This window comes from Bombina bombina, chromosome 1 (assembly GCF_027579735.1).
Source record: "Bombina bombina isolate aBomBom1 chromosome 1, aBomBom1.pri, whole genome shotgun sequence".
Classification (NCBI taxonomy): domain Eukaryota; kingdom Metazoa; phylum Chordata; class Amphibia; order Anura; family Bombinatoridae; genus Bombina; species Bombina bombina.
In genome coordinates, this window is record NC_069499.1 from 1,184,524,323 (window position 1) to 1,184,551,977 (window position 27,655).

At 38.7% G+C, this 27,655-nt stretch overlaps 1 protein-coding gene across 1 annotated transcript in view; it reads left to right on the forward strand.

Moving 5' to 3' along the window:
• The first annotated feature begins 1,929 nt into the window (after nucleotides 1-1,929).
• The window catches only part of PLCD3 (phospholipase C delta 3), a 319,734-nt gene continuing 294,008 nt past the window's right edge, over nucleotides 1,930-27,655 (forward strand). The window contains exon 1 of the mRNA XM_053699833.1: nucleotides 1,930-2,338. Within this exon, the coding sequence (XP_053555808.1) occupies nucleotides 2,215-2,338 (124 nt within the window). The 5' untranslated portion in view covers nucleotides 1,930-2,214. The remainder of the gene's footprint in view (nucleotides 2,339-27,655) is intronic.

Below are 27,655 nucleotides of genomic sequence, written 5' to 3' on the forward strand. Positions count from 1 at the left end.
AGGACCACTTCTGCCCGGTTAGGTGAAGACGTCTCAAGGTAGGGTGATCTTCAAGGTGGTAGTGTTAGGTTTTATTAAGGGGGGATTGAATGGGTTTTAGAGTAGGGTTGGGTGTGTGGGTGGTGGGTTTTAATGTTGGGGGGTATTACAGGTAAAAGAGCTGATTACTTTGGGGCAATGCCCCGCAAAAAGCCCTTTTAAGGGCTATTTGTAATTTACTATAAGGTAGGGATTTTAATTATTTTGGGGGGCTTTTTTATTTTATTAGGGGGATTAGATTAGGTGTAATTAGTTTAAAAACTTATAATTATTTTATTATTTTCTGTAATTTAGTGGGTTTTTTTCCGTAATTTAGTTTATTTAATTGTAATTAACTGTAGTTAATTTAGTTAATTTATTTAATTATAGTGTAGTGTTAGGTGTAATTGTAACTTAGGTTAGGTTTTATTTTACAGGTATATTTGTCTTTATTTTAACTAGGTAGCTAGCTATTAAATAGTTAATAACTATTTAATAACTATTGTACCTATTTAAAATAAATACAAACTTGCCTGTAAAATAAAAATAAAACCTAAGCTAGATACAAATGTAACTATAAGTTATATTGTAGCTATTTTAGGGTTTATTTTATAAGTAAGTATTTAGTTTTAAATAGGAATAATTTATTTAATTGTAGTAATTTTATTTCGATTTATTTAAATAATATTTAAGTTAGTAGGGTGTTAGGGTTAGACTTTGATTTTGGGGTTAATAAATTTAATATAGTGTTGGCAATGTAAGGGACAGCAGATTAGGGGTTAATAATATTTAACTAGTGTTTGTGAGGCGGGAGTACAGCGGTTTAGGGGTTAATACATTTATTGAAGTGGTGGGGATGTCCGGTTAGGCAGATTAGGGGTTAAAATTTTTACTATAGTGTTTGCGATGTGGGGGGCCTCGGTTTAGGGGTTAATAGGTAGTTTATGGGTGTTAGTGTACTTTTTAGCAGTTTAGTTAAGAGTTTTATGTTACGGTGTTAGCCCATAAAACTCTTAACTACTGACTTTTAAATGCGGTATCAGTCTTGACAGGGGAGGGTGTACCCCTCACTTTTTCCAAGACTCGTAATACCGGCGTTAGGAAAATCCCATTGAAAAGATAGGATACGCAATTTACGTAAGTGGATTTGCGGTATACTCGAGTCGCGGAAAAAAAGGATGTGTACCCAGTCCGGTTTGAGAGTATAGTCTTTTTCCATGTTTTGTATGTGTCTAGAGAAATTACAAAGGGCCAGTGTCACCCTTGTTTGTATCCCAGTGTATTTGGTTAAAGGCAGGCATTGTGTGGGTGTAGGTTAGGAACCCAGGGAGGAAGAAACCCTGACATGGTCCTGGGCCTATCACCATTTGGCCAAATGCTGTTACTAACTCTTCCATTTTGATTTTAATCTAGCTGAGTGCTTATAAGAGAGAGCCACACTCTCTATGTGTTGTGAATATGTATATATATATATATATATATATATATATATATATATATATATATATATGTGTGTGTATGTATGTATGTGTGTATATATATATATATATATATATATATATATATATATATATATATATATATATATATATATATATATATATATATATATATATATATATATATATATATATATACAGAACACATAGAAAATCTGGCATTCTCTTACTCTATTTTTTTTTTATCTAGATAGCATGTGATAGAATAATGTTGCTTTAACAACTTTATATCATACAATTAGCATTGCATGAATCTCAAGAAATAGGAATTAGACAGACACACGCACATTGTCACTAATCCTGCACAGCTACACTTATCACACACACACATTCTTTCCTCCTTCTTCAAGTGCAGCTGCAACTTTAAGAGAGTGAAATGTGATACAGGCAGTGAGAGAAGCCAGAGACTGGGAAATCAGTGCTAAGGAGGAGCAAGGGAGGGAGTGAATTTGTGGAAGGCTGGACTGGGGCCGATCGTACACAAAGACTCCAGATCAAGCAAAGCTGAGGAATACTAGTGAGAACGATAAGGACAAGGCAGTGTGTGTGACAGGAGTGAGAGAAATACGGAGATTAATAGAACATGCTAAAGGGATCAAAGTTAAAAATACAGGAGTAGTTAGAGGTTTTATAGAGAGAGAGGGACAAAGTAACTGAAAGATTGCAGGGAAGGCAGGGAGAACACAGGAGATATGACATGCCCAGCTACTGGAGGACGATGTGTGGGGGCAGAAAAAAGAAGTATCAAGCACAACCTGAAGTGGTGGAGCAAGAGGTGCAGAGGACAAGGAATGATGGGCTCCGAGCCTTCAAGAAAATGGGTACGTGAGATGGGTGTGAAGAGCTGGCACGTAGGGAGTGAGGTGCTTAGTGTAAAGATATGTAAAGCTGGCATTAGGGGGTGTGGGTATGGTGGTATAGTTGTGTGCGGTGGTGGCAGTGAGGGTGAGGGGCTGGTATGGTTTGTTTCTGATAGGCATGGATAGAAAAAGTGCTGGCATTGCTCTAGAAATGAGATTGTGTTTCAGTGGCTGAGTGGGTAGTTGAGTGCGGATTGGTCAGAGGTAGAAACTTTGGAAAACACATGGGTGAACTAAATAATAGGTTACCAAGCCAAGTAGTAACAGTGTGCTGTGTTAGAGCCAGAGGGATACACGTATATATGGTAGCAGGGGCATCATAACTTGGGTATTTAATAAAATCAGAATATTTATAACATGCATAGTAATTTGATTTGAGATAAAATGTATGTAAGTAATAAGAAATAGTGATAGATAGCAACGTACATCCATTAACCCCTTAGTGACCAGAGCACTTTTCCATTTTCTGTCCGTTTAGGACCAAGGCTATTTTTACATTTCTGCGGTGTTTGTGTTTAGCTGAAATTTTCCTCTTCCTCATTTACTGTACCCACACATATTATATACCGTTTTTCTCGCCATTAAATGGACTTTCTAAAAATACCATTATTTTCATCATATCTTATCATTTACTATAAAAAAAATTATAAAATATGAAGAAAAATGGAAAAAAACACACTTTTTCTAACTTTGAACCCCAAAATCTGTTACATATCTATAACCACCAAAAAACACCCATGCTAAATAGTTTCTAAATTTTGTCCTGAGTTTAGAAATACCAAATGTTAACATGTTCTTTGCTTTTTTTGTAACTTATAGGGCCATAAATACAAGTAGCACTTTGCTATTTTCAAACCATTTTTTTTCAAAATTAGCGCTAGTTACATTGGGACACTGATATCTTTCAGGAATCCCTGAATATCCATTGACATGTATATATTTTTTTTTAGAAGACAACCCAAAGTATTGATCTAGGCCCATTTTGGTATATTTCATGCCATCATTTCACCGCCAAATGCGATTAAATACAAAAAATCGTTCACTTTTTCACAATTTTTTTCACAAACGTTCAATTTCTCACTGAAATTATTTACAAACTGCTTGTGCAATTATGGCATAAATGGTTGTAAATTCTTCTCTGGGATCCCCTTTGTTCAGAAATATTAGACATATATGGCTTTGGCATTGCTTTTTGGTAATTAGAAGGCTGCTAAATGCCACTGCGCACCACACGTGTATTATGCCCAGCAGTGAAGGGGTTAATTAGGGAGCATGTAGGGAGCTTCTAGGGTTAATTTTAGCTTTAGTGTAGTGTTGTAGACAACCCCAAGTATTGATCTAGGCCCATTTTGGTATATTTCATGCCACCATTTCACCGCCAAATGCGATCAAATTAAAAAAAACGTTAAATTTTTCACAATTTTAGGTTTCTCACTGAAATCATTTACAAACAGCTTGTGCAATTATGGCACAAATGGTTGTAAATGCTTCTCTGGGATCCCCTTTGTTCAGAAATAGCAGACATATATGACTTTGGCGTTGCTTTTTGGTAATTAGAATGCTGCTAAATGGCGCTGCGCATCACACGTGTATTATGGCTAGCAGTGAAGGGGTTAATTAGGTAGCTTGTAGGGAGCTTGCAGGGTTAATTTTAGCTTTAGTGTAAAGATCAGCCTCCCACCTGAATCATCAGACCCCCTGATCCCTCCCAAACATCTCTCTTCCCTCCCCTACCCCACAAATGTCCCCGCCATCTTAAGTACTGGCAGAAACTCTGCCAGTACTAAAATAAAAGGAAAATTTTGGCTTTTTTGTGCATTTTTTTTTGCATATTTACATATGCTTCTGTGTAGGATCCCCCTTAGCCCCCAACCTCACTGATCCCCCACCAAACAGCTCTCTAACCCTCCCCCTCTGACTTAATGTGCGCCATCTTGGGTACTGGCAGCTGTCTGCCAGTACCCATTTTAGTGAATAATATGCATTTTTTTTTATTAAAAAATGTCCCTTTTCTGTAGTGTAGCTTCCCCCCCCCCAATACCAACCCCCCACCCCTCCAGATCCCTTAGATGCTTTGGTAAAAAAAGTATTTCATTTTATTTGACAATATACTTATAAAAAATTTTCTGTAGTGTAGCGGTTCCCACCCGCTCCCGCCCCGTGCACGCGCCCGCCCGCCACCCCCCGTGCACGCGCCCCCGAAAGATCCGCCCCCGATCCCGCCCTCCTCCACCTTCCAGATCTCACCGATGGCCGCCCACCCGCCTCCCAAGTCGGCTCCCACCCACCAACGCTACCGGCCATCGATGTCCGGTGCAGAGAGGGCCACAGAGTGGCTCTCTCTGCATCGGATGGCCAAGGGGGGTTATTGCAGGATGCCTCCATATCGAGGCATCACTGCAATAACCGGAAAGCAGCTGGAAGCGAGCAGGATCGCTTCCAGCTGCTTTCCAGACCAAGGACGTACGCCACACGTCCTCGGTCATTAAGTGTATTTTTTTAGAGGACGTGTGGCGTACGTCCTTGGTCGTTAAGGGGTTAGAAATGCATATTTTTTTACAAGTAGAGACATGCAATAAAATAATATGAATATATAATAACATAAATACAGGTGGCCCTCGGTTTACAACGGTTCAATTTAAGCCGTTTCAGAATAACAACCTTTTTTTTCAGTCATGTGACTGCTATTGAAAAGCATTAAAAAGCAGTGCATTGATTAAAATAGCCAGTAGGTGGAGCTGTCCGCTTGTGTTGCAGCAAAGATATGCAAGGCAAGCAAGCTGAAATTAATTTGTGTAACTAGACCTAAGCTATCGAGCAGTTTTCAAAGGAACAAGATCTTTCTGTCTATAAATCAGTCCAGATTGAAATGCATAGAAAGAACTGTTTGCAGAAAAATGCAAGTAAAGTCTTTGTTGTGTGATTATTTTATTAGGTTTATAATGCAGTTTAGCAAATGTTTTTGTTCATTTAACTTAGTTTAATTATATATTCTGTGTTGTGTGATTATTTTATTAGGTTTAAAATGCTGTTTAGCATTTAAAGTCTTTATTTCAAAGCTTTAAAAATAATGTTTAGGTGTTACTTATGACAATGTTGATAGGGGCCTGGAACCTAACTCCCTCATTTCCCATTGACTTACATTATAAACTGGGTTTCAATTTACAACGGTTTCAATTTACAACCATTCCTTCTGGAACCTAACCCCGGCGTAAACTGAGGGCTACCTGTATATGATAATATGAAGAGACATCAAAAAATGTAGAAATGTAATAATTCTGCAGTAACTGTCAGATAAATACAATAACATTACTACGATAGATTGATTTCTGCAATCTTAATATTTTCATGGTGCATTATATAGGGGTATAAATAATACTATAAATGCAAAATAGTCTTATGACATTACGTCTTCAAAACCATGTGGCTATGCTGCAGCAAAGACACCTGATGCTTTGGCTGATACACAAAATTCCATTTGGCTGCAAAGGAACTTATTTAAAAATATGGTTAGTATGCAACACACCTAGAATTAAAAGGAATGAGTTGTAGCTGCACTATAATATACACATTCAATTTGTGCACATTATTTAGCTGATATGCTCCCAGTGGATGTTACCTACATATTTTACAGTAACTTGTCAACATGTCATCACCAGAATATATTAGGTGGCTTCACCAAATGGTCCACTCCACAGCACCCCATAAAAATAATAATATGTTTATTACAGACAGAAACACTTCTCCAAAATTTGTAAAATCCCTGACCCTCACTGCTTGTGAATGGCCTGGTATGAATACCACTAATCTAAAGTAAATGCCAAAAAACTTGCTGGTGTGGAGAGAACCCACAAAATTATATTGTAATGTAGGTGTCTCTTTTTCACACTGAGAACCCTGTAGATCTAGATAAACGTCTTAAATTTGCCTTTCTAAAATTTCAGTGACATTGCAGTTCTGATGAGACTTCTTAGATAATACAATTTTCACTTCAGTTTATGCATGTGCACTATCATTTTATTACATTTTCTACTGTGCACTTTAGTTGTTGTTTTTCTGCATAATTTTAATTCAAGTTTAATTTTTCCATAAGGTAACATTTTTGCAGAACAATTTTGTTACACTTTTTTAATGCAATTAAAGGGATATGAAACCCAAAAATGTTCTTTTGTGATCCAGACAGAGCATAGAGTTTTAACAAAGTTTCCAGTTTACCTCTATTATCAAATTTGCTTTGTTCCCATGGTATTCTTTGTTGAAGAAATACTAAGGTAGGTGTCTAGAGCAATACAAGACAGGAAATAGTGCTGCTATCTAGTGCTCTTGCAAATGGATACAATTCTAGCAAAACTGTTGCCATATAGTGTTCCAGACACGTGCACGCGACTGAGCTTATGTCCCTGTGTTTTAACAAAAGATACAAAGAGAACAAAGAAAATTTGATAGAAGCAAATTAGAAAGTTGTTTAAAATTGCATGGTCTATCTGAATCATGTAAACATGTTTTTGGGTTTCATGTCCCTTTAAAGGGACATAACACACTTTTAAATAAATGCTAGATAGAATGATGCATTCAAAGAAAAGATTAGTCTGAGAATAACATGTAGATGTATTTTTTTAAGTTTAATTAGTTGTTTAAATATTGACAAAATAAGTGTAAAGTTTAGTGTCAATAAAACAATGGGAGCTGCCATGTTGTAACTTAGGCTACCTTCTCTGCTGTGGCCAATTAAAGACAGTTATAAATAGGTCACTAGAGTGTTCAGCCAATGGCTGTGTGGAATATAACAGTGTTCTGCACTTCCATTTCTAACAGGAACTCCCCTTTGTAGAATATACTGCTCTCAAGGTAAAAACTGCCTTTAAAGAATTACAACAGGGGCTTCATAGTACTGGCAATATCTCACAAGCCCAGAGTGCTTTATATAATTGGACCCATGCTCTAATCTAGCACTGTCGAGAGAAATAGAAACAGCTATATTATTTAGGAGGCACTTGTCATATAGTTATATGCAAATTCTAAATGAGATCAAAGCTAAACAGGCATTTAGAATCACGCTTACTACAGCTGTCATACCATGACAGGCACAAGAATAGAAGTTATCAAACAATAAACAACTTTAAACTAGTAGCTAAGAAACTGGTCTTACAAGAAAACATACCCTGACACACCAGTTGCCTGTACTACAAAGAATTCAAAAAAGCATGCAGATGATAAAATGAATTACTCAGTCACTATTAAATCACACTGGTAACCCTCAGAAATACCAACTTCATTCATTGTCCATCACATGGGCCTTAAACAAATTCTTTATCAACAGCAGTGCTATTACATAGTCCTACAACACAAAAACAGGTTAAATGTACTATTAGTAGACTCAATAAAAGTCATTGGATGGGTGGATTTTAACTTGTAATAATTTACCCCCAGGGTGTTTTTTCACCCTCTAAAATTATATTTAACTCAATATTTGATCCATTATACATTATATATATAACACAAAAATATTTCATATACATTTTTAATTTTGTTTGCTTTTGCTGTAAAATACTTCTGAAAATTGTTTTTGTTCCACAATCAGTAGAGAGACTGGAGCTCAAATTCTGTAGTTTACGTATTTTTCTGAATGCTGTAGATAGATCTGGCTATATTCTACACTGTGATTGCTTAGGGCAGTGCACAGTGACTTATTTACAGTGAGCCCTTTGTTGGACACAACTAAGGGAGATGAGATAAACATGCTCATTGGGTTTTCAAGTGGTTTATTATTGTTTGCTACTTTTTTAGCAAAATGTGTATATTTTTGCAGCTTTTAAACGCATCTAGAAAATTCATTTTGTAATTAGAACTTTTACAATTTAGGGCCAGATTACAAGTGGAGCGCTAAATATTGCTTTTGTGAAAGCGATATTTGTTCTCTACTTAGTAATACCAGAACACGCTAATGTGCACAGGTATTACAAGTTGACAGTAATGCAAATGTGAGCTTGCGTTGGCATTGCTGGGAAGCATTGCACTCACGAGAGCGTGCTTCTATAGGCTCCAATGGGAGCCTCATTCTTATACTGTCATACCCAGCACAGAACCAAAGTGCAGCGAAGGGGGTAAATTGTAAATGTATATGTATATGAATATGAAATAAGCATATACGTATATATTTACAGGGAACACACAGTTCCCATAGACCTCAATGTAAAGGCACTTTATTAGTGCTGTTTTTTTTCTAACACCCCAGACCTGCCACTTTTAACCCCTAAAAACTGCCTAGTGCAGTTGGTTTTTATGGAAAACAAATGCTACATTTTTTTCCCATGAAAAACTAAAAGACCCTCTATTTTGGGGCATATGGGGCACTTTTGAAAAAAATGAACGAGATCTGCCCATTTGCGGATGTGCGATAAATTACAGTTCCACTTGTAATCTAGCCCTTAGTGGTTAAAGGGACAGTAAAGTCTAACACCAAACTTTCAAGATCCAGATAGAACATGTAATGTTAAACTACAATATAACTATGACTCCTATAAAACCTTCCCACATCACTCCATCTATTACCCTATATATCCTCTTAAAAAAACAGCTCATATTGCTTAGTATAGCACTGTAACTCCTGTTTTTTCATATATAACCTCACCTAATGCTACCATATGATTAATCCAATTACTTTAAAAACTATTTAAGTTGCTCCATAAATTAAACTTTAATAATTCAGAAAGCTCATGTAATTTTAAATATATTTCCAATATACTTCTATTTTCTAATTGGCTTGTTCTATTGGTATCCTTTGTTGAAAATTATTGCTAGATACGTGCAGGGGCAGCAATGCACTACAGGGATCTAGCTACTGATTGGTGACTGCACATATATGCATCTTGTAATTGGTGTACAGCTAGCTCCCAGTAGTATATTGCTGCTACTTTAAAAAAAGGATACCAAGAGAATGAAGCAAATTTGATAATATAAGTAAATTGGAAAGTTGTTTAAAATTGTATGTTCTATATAATGTTTTTGTTTTTTATGTCCCTTTAATTGCTGGTATATACAATGCATATATAAACAGATTTATTTTAATATCCCTTTAAACATTGCTGGCAGTAAGGCTTATCACTGGATTCATATAGAACAACAATCTAAAACAAGTTTGACAGTCACAAGTTTTAAACATACAAAAACAAAGAACGTTTTGCTTTCATTCCACTCATTTCTCATTGCATGTAAGAAATATAAACAATCTGCATTTCCTTAAAATACCTGAACAATCCTCATGAATAAAGAGTTCCTTCTCTTGACTGTATAATTCAGATTCTTTCTCTATGTTCATCTCCAATCCATACACACTACTGCTGCATAAATTATTCTACAGACTTGTTTGAAAAGGCAATGACATAAAAATAAGTCTAATTAAAGTTGTGGCAAAAGGAAAAGACACTTTATTTTCCTAAACATCAAAGTATGGCCAGTTTCACTTAGCATAATACTAACTGGTTAGCAAATATTATGCCCTTATAATGACTGGGAGAAGGAAAAGCAGTATTTTTCAAACTGCCAATACATTCTTTATGCTTAAAGGGACACTGTACCCAAATTTTTTCTTCTGTAATTCAGAAAGAGCATGCAATTTTAAGCAACTTTCTAATTTACTCCTATTATCAATTTTTCTTCGTTCTCTTGCTATCATTATTTGAAAAAGAAGGCATCTAAGCTTTTTTTTTTGGTTTTAGTACTCTGGACAGCACTTTTTTATTGGTGGATGGATTTATCCACCAATCAGCAAGGACAACCCAGGTTGTTCACCAAAAATGGGCCGGCATCTAAACTTACATTCTTGCATTTCAAATAAAGATATCAAGAGAATGAAGAAAATTTGATAATAGGAGTAAATTAGAAAGTTGCTTAAAATTTCATGCTCAATCTGAATCACGAAAGAAAATTTTTGGGTACAGTGTCCCTTTAATGTTGCCATATTGCCGCTTTAAGGGAGAAACATGAAAAATACATATGTCAGGGTTCTCATAATCAAACATTCAAACATTTCTTTAAACATCCCCTGACATATGTATTTTTTCATGTGTTCTCCCTTAAAGCGGCAACATGGCAACCCTATTTTTGCATTACTTTCTCTGTATTGTTTTGTTTTTCTAAATAATTTGTTCACAAACAACTTAATATAAAGATAAACAAATTAATAAAACGTGGATGATTAATTTGTTAAAGCAATAGTAAAATAAACTTGTTCTATATTTGATTACTCATTTGAAAACATTTCGTTAATTAGTTGATCTGTTTGTGAACGAATATAGAAAAAAAAATAAAAAATTAAAAAGCATGTGTCTAATAGCAACACACTCAGCTCAATAACATCCCTGACTGACTTTGCTACAGTTACACCTAGAAATCTCCTAACCCTGCGATAAGCTGACCCTGCATGTACTTATCTCTCTATAATTACACAAAATCTTCCTTATCTTTCTCTTAGAGAGAACAATGGAAAATCAACATTTTAGTACCTCTATGCCCCACACTAACAGGTGCTTGTGAGGTGCTGGTATTACAATATGCAGTGTGTAACTTGTGCTTGTGAGGTGCTGGTGTTACAAGATGCAGTGTGTAACAGGTGCTTGTGAGGTGCTGGTGTTACAAGATGCAGTGTGTAACATGTGCTTGTGAGGTGCTGGTATTACAAGATGCAGTGTGTAACAGGTGCTTGTGAGGTGCTGGTATTACAAGATGCAGTGTGTAACAGGTGCCTGTGAGTTGCTGATATTACAAGATGCAGTGTGTAACAGGTGCTTGTGAGGTGCTGGTATTACAATATGCAGTGTGTAACAGGTGCTTGTGAGGTGCTGGTGTTACAAGATGCAGTGTGTAACAGGTGCTTGTGAGGTGCTGGTATTACAAGATGCAGTGTGTAACAGGTGCTTGTGAGGTGCTGGTATTACAAGATGCAGTGAGTAACAGGTGCTTGTGAGGTGCAGGTATTACAAGATGCAGTGAGTAATAGGTGCTTGTGAGGTGCTGGTGTTACAAGATGCAGTGAGTAACAGGTGCTTGTGAGGTGCTGGTATTAAAAGATGCAGTGTGTAACAGGTGCTTGTGAGGTGCTGGTGTTACAAGACACAGTGTGTAACAGGTGCTTGTGAGGTGCTGGTGTTACAAGATGCAGTGAGTAACAGGTGCTTGTGAGGTGCAGGTATTACAAGATGCAGTGAGTAACAGGTGCTTGTGAGGTGCTGGTATTACAAGATGCAGTGTGTAACAGGTGCTTGTTAGGTGCTGGTATTACAAGATGCAGTGTGTAACAGGTGCTTGTGAGGTGCTGGTATTACAAGATGCAGTGTGTAACAGGTGCCTGTGAGTTGCTGATATTACAAGATGCAGTGTGTAACAGGTGCTTGTGAGGTGCTGGTATTACAAGATGCAGTGTGTAACAGGTGCTTGTGAGGTGCTGGTATTACAAGATGCAGTGTGTAACAAGTGCTTGTGAGGTGCTGGTATTACAAGATGCAGTGAGTAACAGGTGCTTGTGAGGTGCTGGTGTTACAAGTTGCAGTGAGTAACAGGTGCTTGTGAGGTGCTGGTATTACAATATGCAGTGTGTAACAGGTGCTTGTGAGGTGCTGGTGTTACAAGATGCAGTGTGTAACAGGTGCTTGTGAGGTGCTGGTGTTACAAGATGCAGTGAGTAACAGGTGCTTGTGAGGTGCTGGTGTTACGAGATGCAGTGAGTAACAGGTGCTTGTGAGGTGCTGGTATTACAAGATGCAGTGTGTAACAGGTGCTTGTGAGGTGCTGGTATTACAAGATGCAGTGAGTAACAGGTGCTTGTGAGGTGCTGGTGTTACAAGTTGCAGTGAGTAACAGGTGCTTGTGAGGTGCTGGTATTACAATATGCAGTGTGTAACAGGTGCTTGTGAGGTGCTGGTGTTACAAGATGCAGTGTGTAACAGGTGCTTGTGAGGTGCTGGTGTTACAAGATGCAGTGTGTAAAAGGTGCTTGTGAGGTGCTGATGTTACAAGTTGCAGTGGGTTAACAGGTGCTTGTGAGGTGCAGGTATTATAATATGCAGTGTGTAACAGGTGCTTGTGAGGTGCTGGTATTACAAGATGCAGTGTGTAACAGGTGCTTGTGAGGTGCTGGTATTACAAGATGCAGTGTGTAACAGGTGCTTGTGAGGTGCTGGTATTACAAAATGCAGTGAGTAACAGGTGCTTGTGAGGTGCTGGTATTATAATATGCACTGTGTAACAGGTGCTTGTGAGGTGCTGGTATTACAAGATGCAGTGTGTAACAGGTGCTTGTGAGGTGCTGGTATTACAAGATGCAGTGTGTAACAGGTGCTTGTGAGGTGCTGGTATTACAAGATGCAGTGAGTAACAGGTGCTTGTGAGGTGCTGGTGTTACAAGTTGCAGTGAGTAACAGGTGCTTGTGAGGTGCTGGTATTACAATATGCAGTGTGTAACAGGTGCTTGTAAGGTGCTGGTGTTACAAGATGCAGTGTGTAACAGGTGCTTGTGAGGTGCTGGTGTTACAAGATGCAGTGAGTAACAGGTGCTTGTGAGGTGCTGGTATTACAAGATGCAGTGTGTAACAGGTGCTTGTGAGGTGCTGGTATTACAAGATGCAGTGAGTAACAGGTGCTTGTGAGGTGCTGGTGTTACAAGTTGCAGTGAGTAACAGGTGCTTGTGAGGTGCTGGTATTACAATATGCAGTGTGTAACAGGTGCTTGTGAGGTGCTGGTGTTACAAGATGCAGTGTGTAACAGGTGCTTGTGAGGTGCTGGTGTTACAAGATGCAGTGAGTAACAGGTGCTTGTGAGGTGCTGGTGTTACGAGATGCAGTGAGTAACAGGTGCTTGTGAGGTGCTGGTATTACAAGATGCAGTGTGTAACAGGTGCTTGTGAGGTGCTGGTATTACAAGATGCAGTGAGTAACAGGTGCTTGTGAGGTGCTGGTGTTACAAGTTGCAGTGAGTAACAGGTGCTTGTGAGGTGCTGGTATTACAATATGCAGTGTGTAACAGGTGCTTGTGAGGTGCTGGTGTTACAAGATGCAGTGTGTAACAGGTGCTTGTGAGGTGCTGGTGTTACAAGATGCAGTGAGTAACAGGTGCTTGTGAGGTGCTGGTGTTACAAGATGCAGTGAGTAACAGGTGCTTGTGAGGTGCTGGTATTACAAGATGCAGTGTGTAAAAGGTGCTTGTGAGGTGCTGATGTTACAAGTTGCAGTGGGTTAACAGGTGCTTGTGAGGTGCAGGTATTATAATATGCAGTGTGTAACAGGTGCTTGTGAGGTGCTGGTATTACAAGATGCAGTGTGTAACAGGTGCTTGTGAGGTGCTGGTATTACAAGATGCAGTGTGTAACAGGTGCTTGTGAGGTGCTGGTATTACAAAATGCAGTGAGTAACAGGTGCTTGTGAGGTGCTGGTATTATAATATGCACTGTGTAACAGGTGCTTGTGAGGTGCTGGTATTACAAGATGCAGTGTGTAACAGGTGCTTGTGAGGTGCTGGTATTACAAGATGCAGTGTGTAACAGGTGCTTGTGAGGTGCTGGTATTACAAGATGCAGTGAGTAACAGGTGCTTGTGAGGTGCTGGTGTTACAAGTTGCAGTGAGTAACAGGTGCTTGTGAGGTGCTGGTATTACAATATGCAGTGTGTAACAGGTGCTTGTAAGGTGCTGGTGTTACAAGATGCAGTGTGTAACAGGTGCTTGTGAGGTGCTGGTGTTACAAGATGCAGTGAGTAACAGGTGCTTGTGAGGTGCTGGTGTTACAAGATGCAGTGAGTAACAGGTGCTTGTGAGGTGCTGGTATTACAAGATGCAGTGTGTAACAGGTGCTTGTGAGGTGCTGATGTTACAAGTTGCAGTGGGTTAACAGGTGCTTGTGAGGTGCAGGTATTATAATATGCAGTGTGTAACAGGTGCTTGTGAGGTGCTGGTATTACAAGATGCAGTGTGTAACAGGTGCTTGTGAGGTGCTGGTATTACAAGATGCAGTGTGTAACAGGTGCTTGTGAGGTGCTGGTATTACAAAATGCAGTGAGTAACAGGTGCTTGTGAGGTGCTGGTATTATAATATGCAGTGTGTAACAGGTGCTTGTGAGGTGCTGGTATTACAAGATGCAGTGTGTAACAGGTGCTTGTGAGGTGCTGGTATTACAAGATGCAGTGTGTAACAGGTGCTTGTGAGGTGCTGGTATTACAAGATGCAGTGAGTAACAGGTGCTTGTGAGATGCTGGTATTACAAGATGCAGTGTGTAAAAGGTGCTTGTGAGGTGCTGGTATTACAAGATGCAGTGTGTAACAGGTGCTTGTGAGGTGCTGGTATTACAAGATGCAGTGTGTAACAGGTGCTTGTGAGGTGCTGATGTTACAAGTTGCAGTGGGTTAACAGGTTCTTGTGAGGTGCTGGTATTATAATATGCCATGTGTAACAGGTGCTTGTGAGGTGCTGGTATTCCACATGCAGTGTGTAACAGGTGCTTGTGAGGTGCTGGTATTACAAGATGCAGTGTGTAACAGGTGCTTGTGAGGTGCTGGTATTACAAGATGCAGTGTGTAACAGGTGCTTGTGAGTTGCAGGTATTACAAGATGCAGTGTGTAACAGGTGCTTGTGAGGTGCTGGTATTACAAGATGCAGTGTGTAACAGGTGCTTGTGAGGTGCTGGTATTACAAGATGCAGTGTGTAACAGGTGCTTGTGAGGTGCTGGTATTACAAAATGCAGTGAGTAACAGGTGCTTGTGAGGTGCTGGTATTATAATATGCAGTGTGTAACAGGTGCTTGTGAGGTGCTGGTATTACAAGATGCAGTGTGTAACAGGTGCTTGTGAGGTGCTGGTATTACAAGATGCAGTGTGTAACAGGTGCTTGTGAGGTGCTGGTATTACAAGATGCAGTGAGTAACAGGTGCTTGTGAGATGCTGGTATTACAAGATGCAGTGTGTAACAGGTGCTTGTGAGGTGCTGGTATTACAAGATGCAGTGAGTAACAGGTGCTTGTGAGGTGCTGATGTTACAAGTTGCAGTGAGTAACAGGTGGTTGTGAGTTGCAGGTATTACAAGATGCAGTGTGTAACAGGTGCTTGTGAGGTTCTGATGTTACAAGTTGCAGTGAGTAACAGGTGGTTGTGAGTTGCAGGTATTACAAGATGCAGTGTGTAACAGGTGCTTGTGAGGTGCTGATGTTACAAGTTGCAGTCAGTAACAGGTGGTTGTGAGTTGCAGGTATTACAAGATGCAGTGTGTAACAGGTGCTTGTGAGGTGCTGATGTTACAAGATGCAGTGTGTAACAGGTGCTTGTGAGGTGCTGATGTTACAAGATGCAGTGTGTAACAGGTGCTTGTGAGATGAATGTTTTTGTGTATGAGGTTTTGCAGGCAGTACTAATTAGTTATCATGCTGTAGATCTCCGTATATCTGTGTCAGATCCTTGTCTGAAGGGAAATGACTGTGAGCTAGATATACATCTCTTGTGGAATGCAGGAGCAGTGACTTAGGGAACATGAAACCTTTGGGTGTCATTTTAATATCAATACCAGTAATGTTAAATTCTTCACAGTCTCATTTGCGAAACCTGCTATTCATTATTTATATAGGCAATAAAAACACTTAGTTAAAGGGACAGTTAACACCATAAACTTTATTTTTAAAAAGATAGATGATCTCTTTGTTTACTATTCCCCAGTTTTGTATAACCAACACTGTTATAGAAATATACCTTTTACCTCTGTAATTACCTTGTATTCTAAGCAGGTCATGTCGGACAGACCGATAATAAATCGGCCCCAATGTGTCCATGCACACAGTCTAAGGGTGCATCAGCAGTAGGCCTTGTTAAATGTGAAAGTGACCATTCTTTCAAAAGCAACTATACAGAAAAATGCTGATCAAACGTGAAATGCATTGCTTTGCCTATAGCACTGGGCAGCCTAAGACTCTGATCATCCAGTAGAGATGGCAGTTAACAGAGCAGTGTGCCATATTTAATTTTTGTGAACGGATTCCACATAACTAGTAACACCAAATTATCATAATAGCAAATATTTTAGTAGCATACTGTTCAGACCTTGTTACGGTAACATACTGAGTAATTACAACATTTTATAGATACTGCTACCACAAAAGTAGGTAATTTATTATACTGAATGAAATCAGATTCTTAAAGGGTCAGTCTAGTCAAAATAAAACTTTCATGATTCAGTTAGAACATGCAATTTTAAGCAACTTTCTAATTTACTACTATTATCTATTTTTCTTCGTTCTCCTGGTATCTTTATCTGAAAAAGTAGGAATGTAAGCTTTGGAGCTGGCCCATTTTTGGTTCAGGATTCTGTCTTACGCTTGCTGATTGGTGGCCTTCATTTATCCACCAATAAGCAAGGGCAACCCAGGTTCTGAACCAGAAATGGGCTGGATCTTAAGCATACATTCCTGCTTTTTTAAATAAAGAAACCAACAAAAGGAAGAAAAATAGATAGTAACATAGTAGATGAGATTGAAAAAAGACAGAAGTCCATCAAGTTCAACCTATACAAATCTAAAATATATACAAAAAGCTCCAGTTAAGCTTAAAGGGACACTCAAGTCAAAATTAAACTTCATGATTCAGATACAGCATGACATTTTAAACAACTTTCCAATTTACTTCCATTAACAAAATGTGCACAGTCTTTTTATATTTACACTTTTTGTGTCACCAACTCCTACTGAGCATGTGCAAGAATTCACAGCATATACGTATATGCATTTGTGATTGGCTGATGGCTGTCACATGATACAGGGGGAGTGGAAATAGACATAACTTTGCAATTTATTTAACAAAAATCTACTTCTGATTTGAAGTCAGACTAAGTGCTATTGCATTGTTTTCTTATCATGCATTTGTTGATTATGCAAATCTACTGTATTGGCTGGTCCTTTAAATAATCCCACTAAAAGGTGACCCATTTAATACTAGCAATCATATCCATGAATTTTGTTTATAGACATAAATGTATCCAAATAATTTTTAAATGTATCTAGGGTATTTGCATTCACTACCTCTTTTGGTAATGAGTTTCACAATTTTATTGCTCTTACAGTGAAAAAACATTTCCGTTGCAGGAGATTAAATCTCCTTTCCTCCAACCTCAAATTGTGACCTCTGGTCACAAACAATTTTCTTGGAATAAAAAGCGCTTCTGCCATCTCTGTATATGGGCCTTGAATATATTTATATAAAGTAATCATGTCACCTCTTAAGTGCCTTTTTTCTAAAGAAAACAGACCCCGTTTGGCTAGCCTCTCCTCATAGGTTAAATTCTCCAATCCCCTTATTAGCTTTGTGGCCCTTCTATGAACTTTTTCTAGTTCTACAATATCTTTTTTTGCAATCGGTTCCCAGAATTGCACTCCATACTCAAGGTGAGGTCTTACCAGGGCTTTATATTGTGACAGAATTATGCTTTCTTCCTTTGAGTCAATGCCTCTTTTAATACATGCTAGTATCTTATTAGCCTTTGAAGCTGCTGCCCTGCATTGTGCACCCATCTTTAGCTTGTTATCTATTACTACCCCAAATCCCTTTCCTCCTGTGTTTGGCTAAGTCTTGTCCCATTTAAATAATACGTTGCCTGCTTATTTTTACTTCCAAAATGTAGAACCTTGCATTTCCCCGTATTAAATCTCATTTTCCATTTACCTGCCCATACTTCTAATTTTTGCAGGTCCCTTTGTAACGAAAGTTCATCCTGCTCTGACCTAATGACCTTACTTAACTTAGTATCATCTGCAAAAATAGAGATGTCGCTATTTAATCCTAGCTCCAAGTCATTTATAAAAATATTAAAAAGAATAGGGCCCAACACTGATCCCTGGGGTACTCCACTGATTACCTTTGTCCAATCTGAGTATGATCCATTTACTACTACTCGTTGCTCCCTATCTTTTATCCAGTTATTTATCCACAAAGTAACATTTTCAGCTATTCCCAGTCCCTTAATTTTGTGTATTAATCTCTCATGTGGCACTGTATCAAACGCCTTTGCAAAATCTAAGTATATCACATCAACTGATTCCCCTTTATCTATATTTTTACTTACTTCCTCATAGAATCTAATTAGATTTGTTTGACATGATCTATTTCTCATAAAACCATGCTGATTAGAACTCATAATCTTGTTTACATGAATATGCTCATCAATATAATCCCTTATAATCCCTTTAAATATCTTCTAACTGGTCTATAGCTTCCTGGATCATCCCTACGTCCCTTTTTGAAGAGTGGCACCACATCAGCTTTACGCCAATCTTTGGGTACCATGCCTGAGGATAATGAGTCTTGAAAAATTAAGAGTAGAGGTTTAACAGTGCTAAATTCCCTCAACACCCTTGGGTGTATTCCATCTGGGCCTGGAGTTTTATTTACCTTAATATTATCCAATTTGTTCCTGAGACCATCTATACATAACCCAATTAATGGTATGGGCTGGTATGTTCTATTTTGTTCCAAATTATTATCAAATGGTTCCTCACTTGTGTATACTGAAGAAAAAAACTGGTTTAGTATCTCAGCCTTCTCCCTGTCACTGTTAATCATGCTACCCTCCCCACATTTTAATGTACCTATATTGTCTTTCTTAGATTTTTTACTATTTATGTACTTAAAGAATCAATTTTGGCTAATTTGATTGTTTTTTTTGCATGCTTTGTTACATTCCTTGTAAATATGGAATTTTGAGTCTGTACTATTTTCTTTGAATAATTTAAATGCCCTACGTTTTTTCCTAATTTCTCTTAACACATTTATATTCAGCCACATTGGCCTTTATTTTTTATTTTTATAACCATATGGCATTTGTTGATATGTATATTTATTTAACAAAGTTTTAAATGTTATCCATTTATCTTCTGTATTTTTATTAGATAATACTTTGTCCCAATTTATGTTATTTAACCCCTTAACGACCGAGGACGTGCAGGGTACGTCCTCAAAAAAAAGGCAGTTAACGCCTGAGGACGTACCCTGCACGTCCTCGGTGTGGAAAGCAGCTGGAAGCGATCCTGATCGCTTCCAGCTGCTTTCCGGTTATTGCAGTGATGCCTCGATATGGAGGCATCCTGCAATAACCTTAAATGGCCATCCGATGCAGAGAGAGCCACTCTGTGGCCCTCTCTGCACCGGACATCGATGGCCGGTATCGTTGGTGGGTGGGAGCGAACTTGGGAGGCGGGTGGGCGGCCATCGATGCGCGGTGTAATGTGCAGGGGGGCGGGATCGGGGGCGGGAGCGACGGGGGCGCGCATGTGAGCGCGCGCGTGCACGGGGGGCGGCGGGCGGGCGCGTGCACGGGGCGGGAGCGGGAGGGAACCGCTACACTACAGAAAAGAAATCTGAAAATAGCTCTAAGAAAGAAAAAAACAAAAATGTTCAATACAGTTTCTAAGTGATCTGCAACTTGTGGGAGATTGGTGGGGGAAAGCTACACTACAGAAAAGGGTTTTTTTTAGAAAAAAAGATTCCTTTTTTTAATAAACTGGGTACTGGCAGACAGCTGCCAGTACCCAAGATGGCGCCAGCTAAGGCAGAGGGGGAGGGTTAGAGAGCTGTTTGGTGTGGGATCAGTGAGGTTGGGGGCTAAGGGGGATACTTCAAAGCAGCATATGTAAATATGCTAAAAAAAACCTAAAAAAAAAACCAAATATACCTTTTATTTTAGTACTGGCAGAGTTTCTGCCAGTACTTAAGATGGCGGGGACAATTGTGGGGTGGGGGAGGGAAGAGAGCAGTTTGGGAGGGATCAGGGGGTCTGATGTTTCAGGTGGGAGGCTGAGCTCTACACTAAAGCTAAAATTAACCCTGCAAGCTCCCTACAAGCTACATAATTAACCCCTTCACTGCTAGCCATAATACACGTGTGATGTGCATCAGCATTTAGTGGCCTTCTAATTAACAAAAAGCAACGCCAAAGCCATATATGTCTGCTATTTCTGAACAAAGGGGATCCCAGAGAAGCATTTACAACCATTTGTGCCATAATTGCACAAGCTGTTTGTAAATGATTTCAGTGAGAAACCTAAAATTGTGAAAAATTTAACGTTTTTTTTTTTATTTAATCGCATTTACGGTGAAATGGTGGCATGAAATATTACCAAAATGGGCCTAGATCAATACTTTGGGTTGTCTACTACACTACACTAAAGCTAAAATTAACCATGCAAGCTCCCTACAAGCTACCTAATTAACCCCTTCACTGCTAGCCATAATACACGTGTGATGCGCAGCGCCATTTAGCAGCATTCTAATTACCAAAAAGCAACGCCAAAGTCATATATGTCTGCTATTTCTGAACAAAGGGGATCCCAGAGAAGAATTTACAACCATTTATGGCATAATTGCACAAGCTGTTTGTAAATAATTTCAGTGAGAAACCAAAAGTTTGTGAAAAAATTTGTGAAAAAGTGAACGATTTTTTGTATTTGATCGCATTTGACGGTGAAATGGTGGCATGAAATATACCAAAATTGGCCTAGATCAATACTTTGGGATGTCTTCTAAAAAAAATATTTACATGTTAATGGATATTAAGAGATTCCTAAAGATATTAGTGTTCTAATGTAACTAGCGCTAGTTTTGAAAAAATAATGGTTTGGAAATAGCAAAGTGCTACTTGTATTTATGGCCCTATAACTTACAAAAAAAGCAAAGAAGATGTAAACATTGGGTATTTCTAAACTCAGGACAAAATTTAGAAACTTTTTAGCATGGGTGTTTTTTGGTGGTAGTAGATATGTAACAGATTTTGGGGGTCAAAGTTAGAAAAAGTGTGTTTTTTTCCATTTTTTCCTCATATTTTATAAATTTTTTTTATAGTAAATTATAAGACATGATGAAAATAATGGTATCTTTAGAAAGTCCATTTAATGGCGAGAAAAACGGTATATAATATGTGTGGGTACAGTAAATGAGTAAGAGAAAAATTACAGCTAAACACAAACACTGCAGAAATGTAAAAATAGCCTTGGTCCCAAACGGACAGAAAATGGAAAAGTGCTCTGGTCATTAAGGGGTTAATGATTTCCTTAAATCGTTGAATTTTGCTGTCTTGAAATTAAAAGTCTTGGTTAAACCTTTAAGACACTGCTTATGAAAAGAAATTTCAAATGTGACCATGATATGATGATCACTGTTACCCAAATGTTCTTTGACTTCTATGTTTGATATTATAGCTGTATTATTTGATAGCACTAAATCCAATATAGCTTTATTCCTAGTTGGCTCCTCTATTAATTGTGACAAGAAGTTATCCCTGAGAACATTTATAAATCTATCCCCCTTAGCTGAATTACTAGGAGTAAATTATAAAGTTGCTTAAAATTGCATGCTCTATCTGAAAGTAAAAATGTTTTACTCGTGCTCTAACCCGATGCACGCAAAAAGCCGTAGTTAGAATATTGCTACTGCATTAATGTACTCCTCCATAGAAGTCAATGAAGCCAAAAACCTGGAAAAAAAAACACTTTAACATGGCAGAATATATTCTATTTATTCATAAATACATATTTCTACATTTATCTGATGGGTTTTTCTGTAAAATATATATCTTTTCCTATTTATCTATATGATTATATAAATAGGCATAGATATATACAGATATATATGAATATCTATGTATAAATACTTAGAACATATTCTGCTATGTGCAGAACATTGGAATGTGAAATTAAATATTTACAGTAAATACACAGAATAAATCTTTATTAAAAACAAATATTGCATAAATATGCTTCAACGTGTTTTCATCTACTTGCCTATAAAGGGCTCCAATGTTCTTATATACAGTATATGTCTGTATATGTATACATATGTATTTATGTGTTTAAATGTGCATATATGCCTGTAAATACATATAAACACATATAAATACACAAATACATCTGTAAACACATATAAACATATATACACACCCATACATATACACATTTCGACATGTGTATGTATCTCTATGTTAAAGCATTTTTTTTATTCTAACAGCTCAGCTGAGACCTCATATCTTTAAGCCCTTCTAACTTTTTTGTGCAATTTTTTAAATATAATTTTTATTAGATATTGTTATTATAAGTGCAACTATACTTTTCAGAGTATTTTTTATCTGTTTTGTGACACTTTTTTGTTTTGCAAAACATTTAACTAGAGCTCTGAGGATGCTCTATCCCGACGTGCGTTAACTTCAATTGCGCTCAAGCAATTGCATTCACTTTCAGCTTGTAATAAGAGCACTACATCTGGCGAGTGCAAACAGCCACGATAAACCCCTTTTCACTTGTGCAGAACTGGTAGTGCGCCACTCGTAATTTGGCCCTAAATGTGAAAACAAAATGGTGATAAAGTGGGTTTGACGATAACTTCACAGGTTGAAGGGCCTGTATTTTTATTAACCCCTTTTAATAGTGTGTGGTGATGCTAATATGTGATGTGTGCAATTAAAGTGACGGTAAATTCTATTGTTTTTGAAATTATAGGATTTACCAGTGCTACAAATAAAGGGGACTTTCAGTCATGAAGTATTAAAAACTACATGCTGAAAGTTCCTTTATTTGTAGCGAGTTTATGCCGAGTTGAGTGCCTCCAGCCGCCCACGCCAAAAAACTATTTCCTCAATGAGGTGACGTTTTCACCTCTTAGCCAATAGCCCGCTAACTATCTGGCATAATGCTGATTGGCCCACACGGCTATTGACTAACAGGGGAAAACGTCACCTCACTTAAAACATAGCGTTTTGCCGTAAGCAGTCGGAAGAACTCAGTTCGTCATAAAATCGCTGCAAAAAAAGGAACTTTCAGCATGAAGTTTTTTTATTCTTCATGACTGAAAGTCCCCTTTATTATTTGTAGCACTGGTAAATTAGCATTTCAAAAACAGCAGGATTTCCCATCACTTTAACCTGTTGTGCTCCTGAACTGTAGAGATACCTGTGTATGTCTATCATTATTCAGATAAGGGGGCATATGTATCAAGCTACGAATGGAGCTTGATGCCCCGTGTTTCTGGCGAGCCTGCAGTACGATCGGGTACGATCGGGTTGATTGACACCCCCCTGCTGGCGGCCTATTGGCCGTGAGTCTGCAGGGGGCAGCGTTGCACCAGCAGCTCTTGTGAGCTGCTGGTGCAATGATGAATACAGCGAGCGTATTGCTCTCCGCATTCAGCGAGGTCTGTCGGACCTGATCCGCACTGTCAGATCAGGTTCACCAGACTTTCATAACTAGAGGCCAAGGAATACAATTTTAAACAATTTTACAATTTACTCCTATTGTCAAATGTGCTGCTTTCTCTTTGCATGCATAGGTAGGCTCAGGAGCAGCAATGCACTACTGGGAGCTAGCTGCTAATTGGTGGCTATACAAATATGCCTCATGTCATTGATTCACCTGATGTGTTCATCAAGCTCCCAGTAGTGCATTGCTGCTCCTTCAACAAAATATACTAAGAGAATTAAGCAAATGTGATAATAAAAGTAAACTGGAGAGTTTAGTAAAATGTTATCTATCTGATCCGTGAATGTAAACATTTAGGTTTCCTTTAAGTACTGTGAATTTGGACTGTGATCAGACAAACAGGACTGGCACATATTATAGGGATATGAAACCCATTTTTTTCTTTCATAGAGCGCATGATTTTAAAGAACTTTCTAATTTAATTCTATTACTAATTTTTCTTTATTTTTTTGGTATCTTTTGTTGAAGATCAGGGACATATACTTAGGAGCCTGTCCATTTCTGGAGCACTATATGGCAGCAGTTTTGCAAGATTGTTATCCATTTGTAAGAGCACTAGATGACACTATTTCCTGCAATGTAGTGATCCAGATGCCTACCTAGGTATCTCTTCAATATAGAATGTCATTTGAAGGAACAAATTGGAAACATGGTATGCTCTTTAAAGGGACATTATACACTAAATTTTTCATTGCATAAATGTTTTGTAGATGATCCCTTTATATAACCAATCTGGGAGTGTTTCCATCTAAAGGGGAGGAGAGTCCACGGCTTCATTCATTACTGTTAGGAATTAAGAACCTGGCCACCAGGAGGAGGCAAAGACACCCCAGCCAAAGGCTTAAATACCTCCCCCTTTTTTCTCATCCCCAGTCATTCTTTGCCTTTCGTCACAAGAAGATCTGCGTAGTCTCTTATGGAGGGTAGTACTCTTCACATTGGGACTGGAGTTTTTAGTCCTGTCAGCCTCTCAGTGAGAGCCTGGGCGAAAGTTAGAGTCCGGAGATGCAGGGAGAGTCTTTCTGCGAAACCATCCCGACTCATATTAACAGCTCCACAAGCAATCAGCGTTGACAAGTTTCGCTGCCTGCTTTTTACACTCAAGTCCATGTCTGGAGCGAGGCTACTAATCTGTCACACTTGAAGGGCTGTGTTCCTGTTCTACGGCGTAGATTCTGGTAAGATTGTTTCATTTTTTATTACATAATGATAACACGGAAGACAGGGTCACAGTGTGACACCTTTTTATCTTTACAGAATCAAGGGTTAATATTCCTAGTAAGGGGATTATTGAGCGGGGGGGTTATACATGATATTGTTTATTGTGTCATTGATGCGTTATGTGCAAGATGAGGCTCTGGCAATGGTGGAACTTTCAGGTGAATTATGGGACCTTTTTTTGGCGTGTTTTTTCCTTAGGCAGGGGCAGTCCTGCTGGGCATTCCATGTGACCGGGTGTGGATATCTATCTTCCTCTGTTGATCAGCGGCGCAGGAGACGAAGCAGTTTCTGTAGTCCGGGTCATAGGAGGTGGTGAGTGCCCCGGCCATTGGAGGTTATAAAGGTGCCTGTTTGTTAAGTAAATTTAGTCCGTAATAAAAGCGCAAGCTTTGGAGGACTCTGACGCGTTAGAGGGTTCTCCCTCTTTAACAAGATCTCATTCCTGTGTTTATTGTGAGGAGGTTATGGTAGAACAGCCTGCTCAACTATGTTCCACATGCCTTAATAAAGTTAAGACATCTAAAAGTAAACGGATGTCTAGTACTACTGAGCCGTCCACCTATGAGGGTTCCCCGTCCCATGAGGTGCGTTCCCTGCATTCATCTCCAATTGCACTTGCAGTGCCCCAGGGTCCAACCATTACTCATGCAGGAGAGATTTATTGGCCGTAAGATTTTGCGGATCAACTGCAAACGGCGGTATCAAAAGTGATCCATGGCTTACAATGTTCTGCTAAGCACAAGCGTTGGGCATATCATGGTGGCCCGGCCCAGGGATTTTCTACGCCTGTGGAAATTTCTGAGGCATTATACGATGGCGAGGCCCACTCCGACTCTTCGGAGGAGGCCCCTTCTGGGTCTGTGTCATCTAAACTTCCGGCTGCGGAGGAGCCTGACTGGAAAATTTGCGCTTTTTGCTGAAACAAGTGCTTGCTACTCTGGAGGTTCCGGAACCGAAACTTCCAGAAGAACCTGCGATTCCTAAGCTTGATAAGGTGTATGAGGACAGGGTGGTGCCTCAGGCCTTCCCGGTTCCTGTTAAGATGGCAAATATTATTAAGAATGAATGGGAGCGATTAGGTTCTTCCTTTTCCCCTTCTTCTTCTTTTAACAAGCTGTTCCCCATCCTGGACTCTCAGCTGGAGCTGTGGGGTACTGTCCCTAAGGTGGATGGTGCTATTTCCATGCTTGCGAAGTGGACAACTATTCCCCTAGAGGATAGTTTGTCTTTTAAAGAGCCCATGGATAAAAAGTTGGAAAACATGTTAAGGAAAAGGTTTCAACACACAGGGTTTGTTTTTCAGCTGGCAGCGGCTGTGGCTGCGGTCGCTGGTGCTGTGACATATTGGTGTGAATCCCTGTGTGAAATGTTCAAGGGGGAGACTTCCATCGACGAGATACAGGATAAGTATAAGGCACTGAAGATCGCCAATTCTTACATATGTGATGCCAATATGCAAATTATTCGCTTGAACGCTAAGGTTTCAGGTTTTTCCGTTTTAGCTCTCAGGGCTCTGTGGCTAAAGTCTTGGGCCTAGATTTAGAGTTGGGCGGTAGCCGTGAAAACCAGCGTTAGAGGCTCCTAACGCTGGTTTTTAATGCCCTCTGGTATTTGGAGTCAGTCATTAAAGGGTCTAACGCTCACTTTCCAGCCGCGACTTTTCCATACCGCAGATCCCCTTACGTCAATTGCGTATCCTATCTTTTCAATGGGATCTTTCTAACGCCGGTATTTAGAGTCGTGTCTGGAGTGAGCGTTAGAAATCTAACGACCAAACTCCAGCCGCAGAAAAAAGTCAGTAGTTAAGAGCTTTCTGGGCTAACGCCGGTTTATAAAGCTCTTAACTACTGTGCTCTAAAGTACACTAACACCCATAAACTACCTATGTACCCCTAAACCGAGGTCCCCCCACATCGCCGCCACTCTATTAAAATTTTTTAACCCCTAATCTGCCAACCGCCACCTACGTTATCCTTATGTACCCCTAATCTGCTGCCCCTAACACCGCCGACCCCTATATTATATTTATTAACCCCTAATCTGCCCCCCACAACGTCGCCGCCACCTACCTACACTTATTGACCCCTAATCTGCTGAGCGGACCGCACCGCTACTATAATAAAGTTATTAACCCCTAATCCGCCTCACTCCCGCCTCAATAACCATATAATAAATAGTATTAACCCCTAATCTGCCCTCCCTAACATCGCCGACACCTAACTTCAAACATTAACCCCTAATCTGCCGACCGGAGCTCACCGCTATTCTAATAAATTTTTTAACCCCTAAAGCCAATTCTAACCCTAACACCCCCCTAAATTAAATATAATTTTATTCTAACAAAATAAATTAACTCTTACTAAATAAATTATTCCTATTTAAAGCTAAATACTTACCTGTAAAATAAACCCTAATATAGCTACAATATAAATTATAATTACATTGTAGCTATTTTAGGATTAATATTTATTTTACAGGCAACTTTGTAATTATTTTAACCAGGTACAATAGCTATTAAATAGTTAATAACTATTTAATAGTTACCTAGTTAAAATAATAACAAAATTACCTGTAAAATAAATCCTAACCTAAGTTACAATTAAACCTAACACTACACTATCAATAAATTAATTAAATAAAATACCTACAATTATCTACAATTAAACCTAACACTACACAATCAATAAATAAATTAAATACAATTCCTACAAATAAATACAATTAAATAAACTAACTAAAGTACAAAAAATAAAAAAGAACTAAGTTACAAAAAATAAAAAAATATTTACAAAC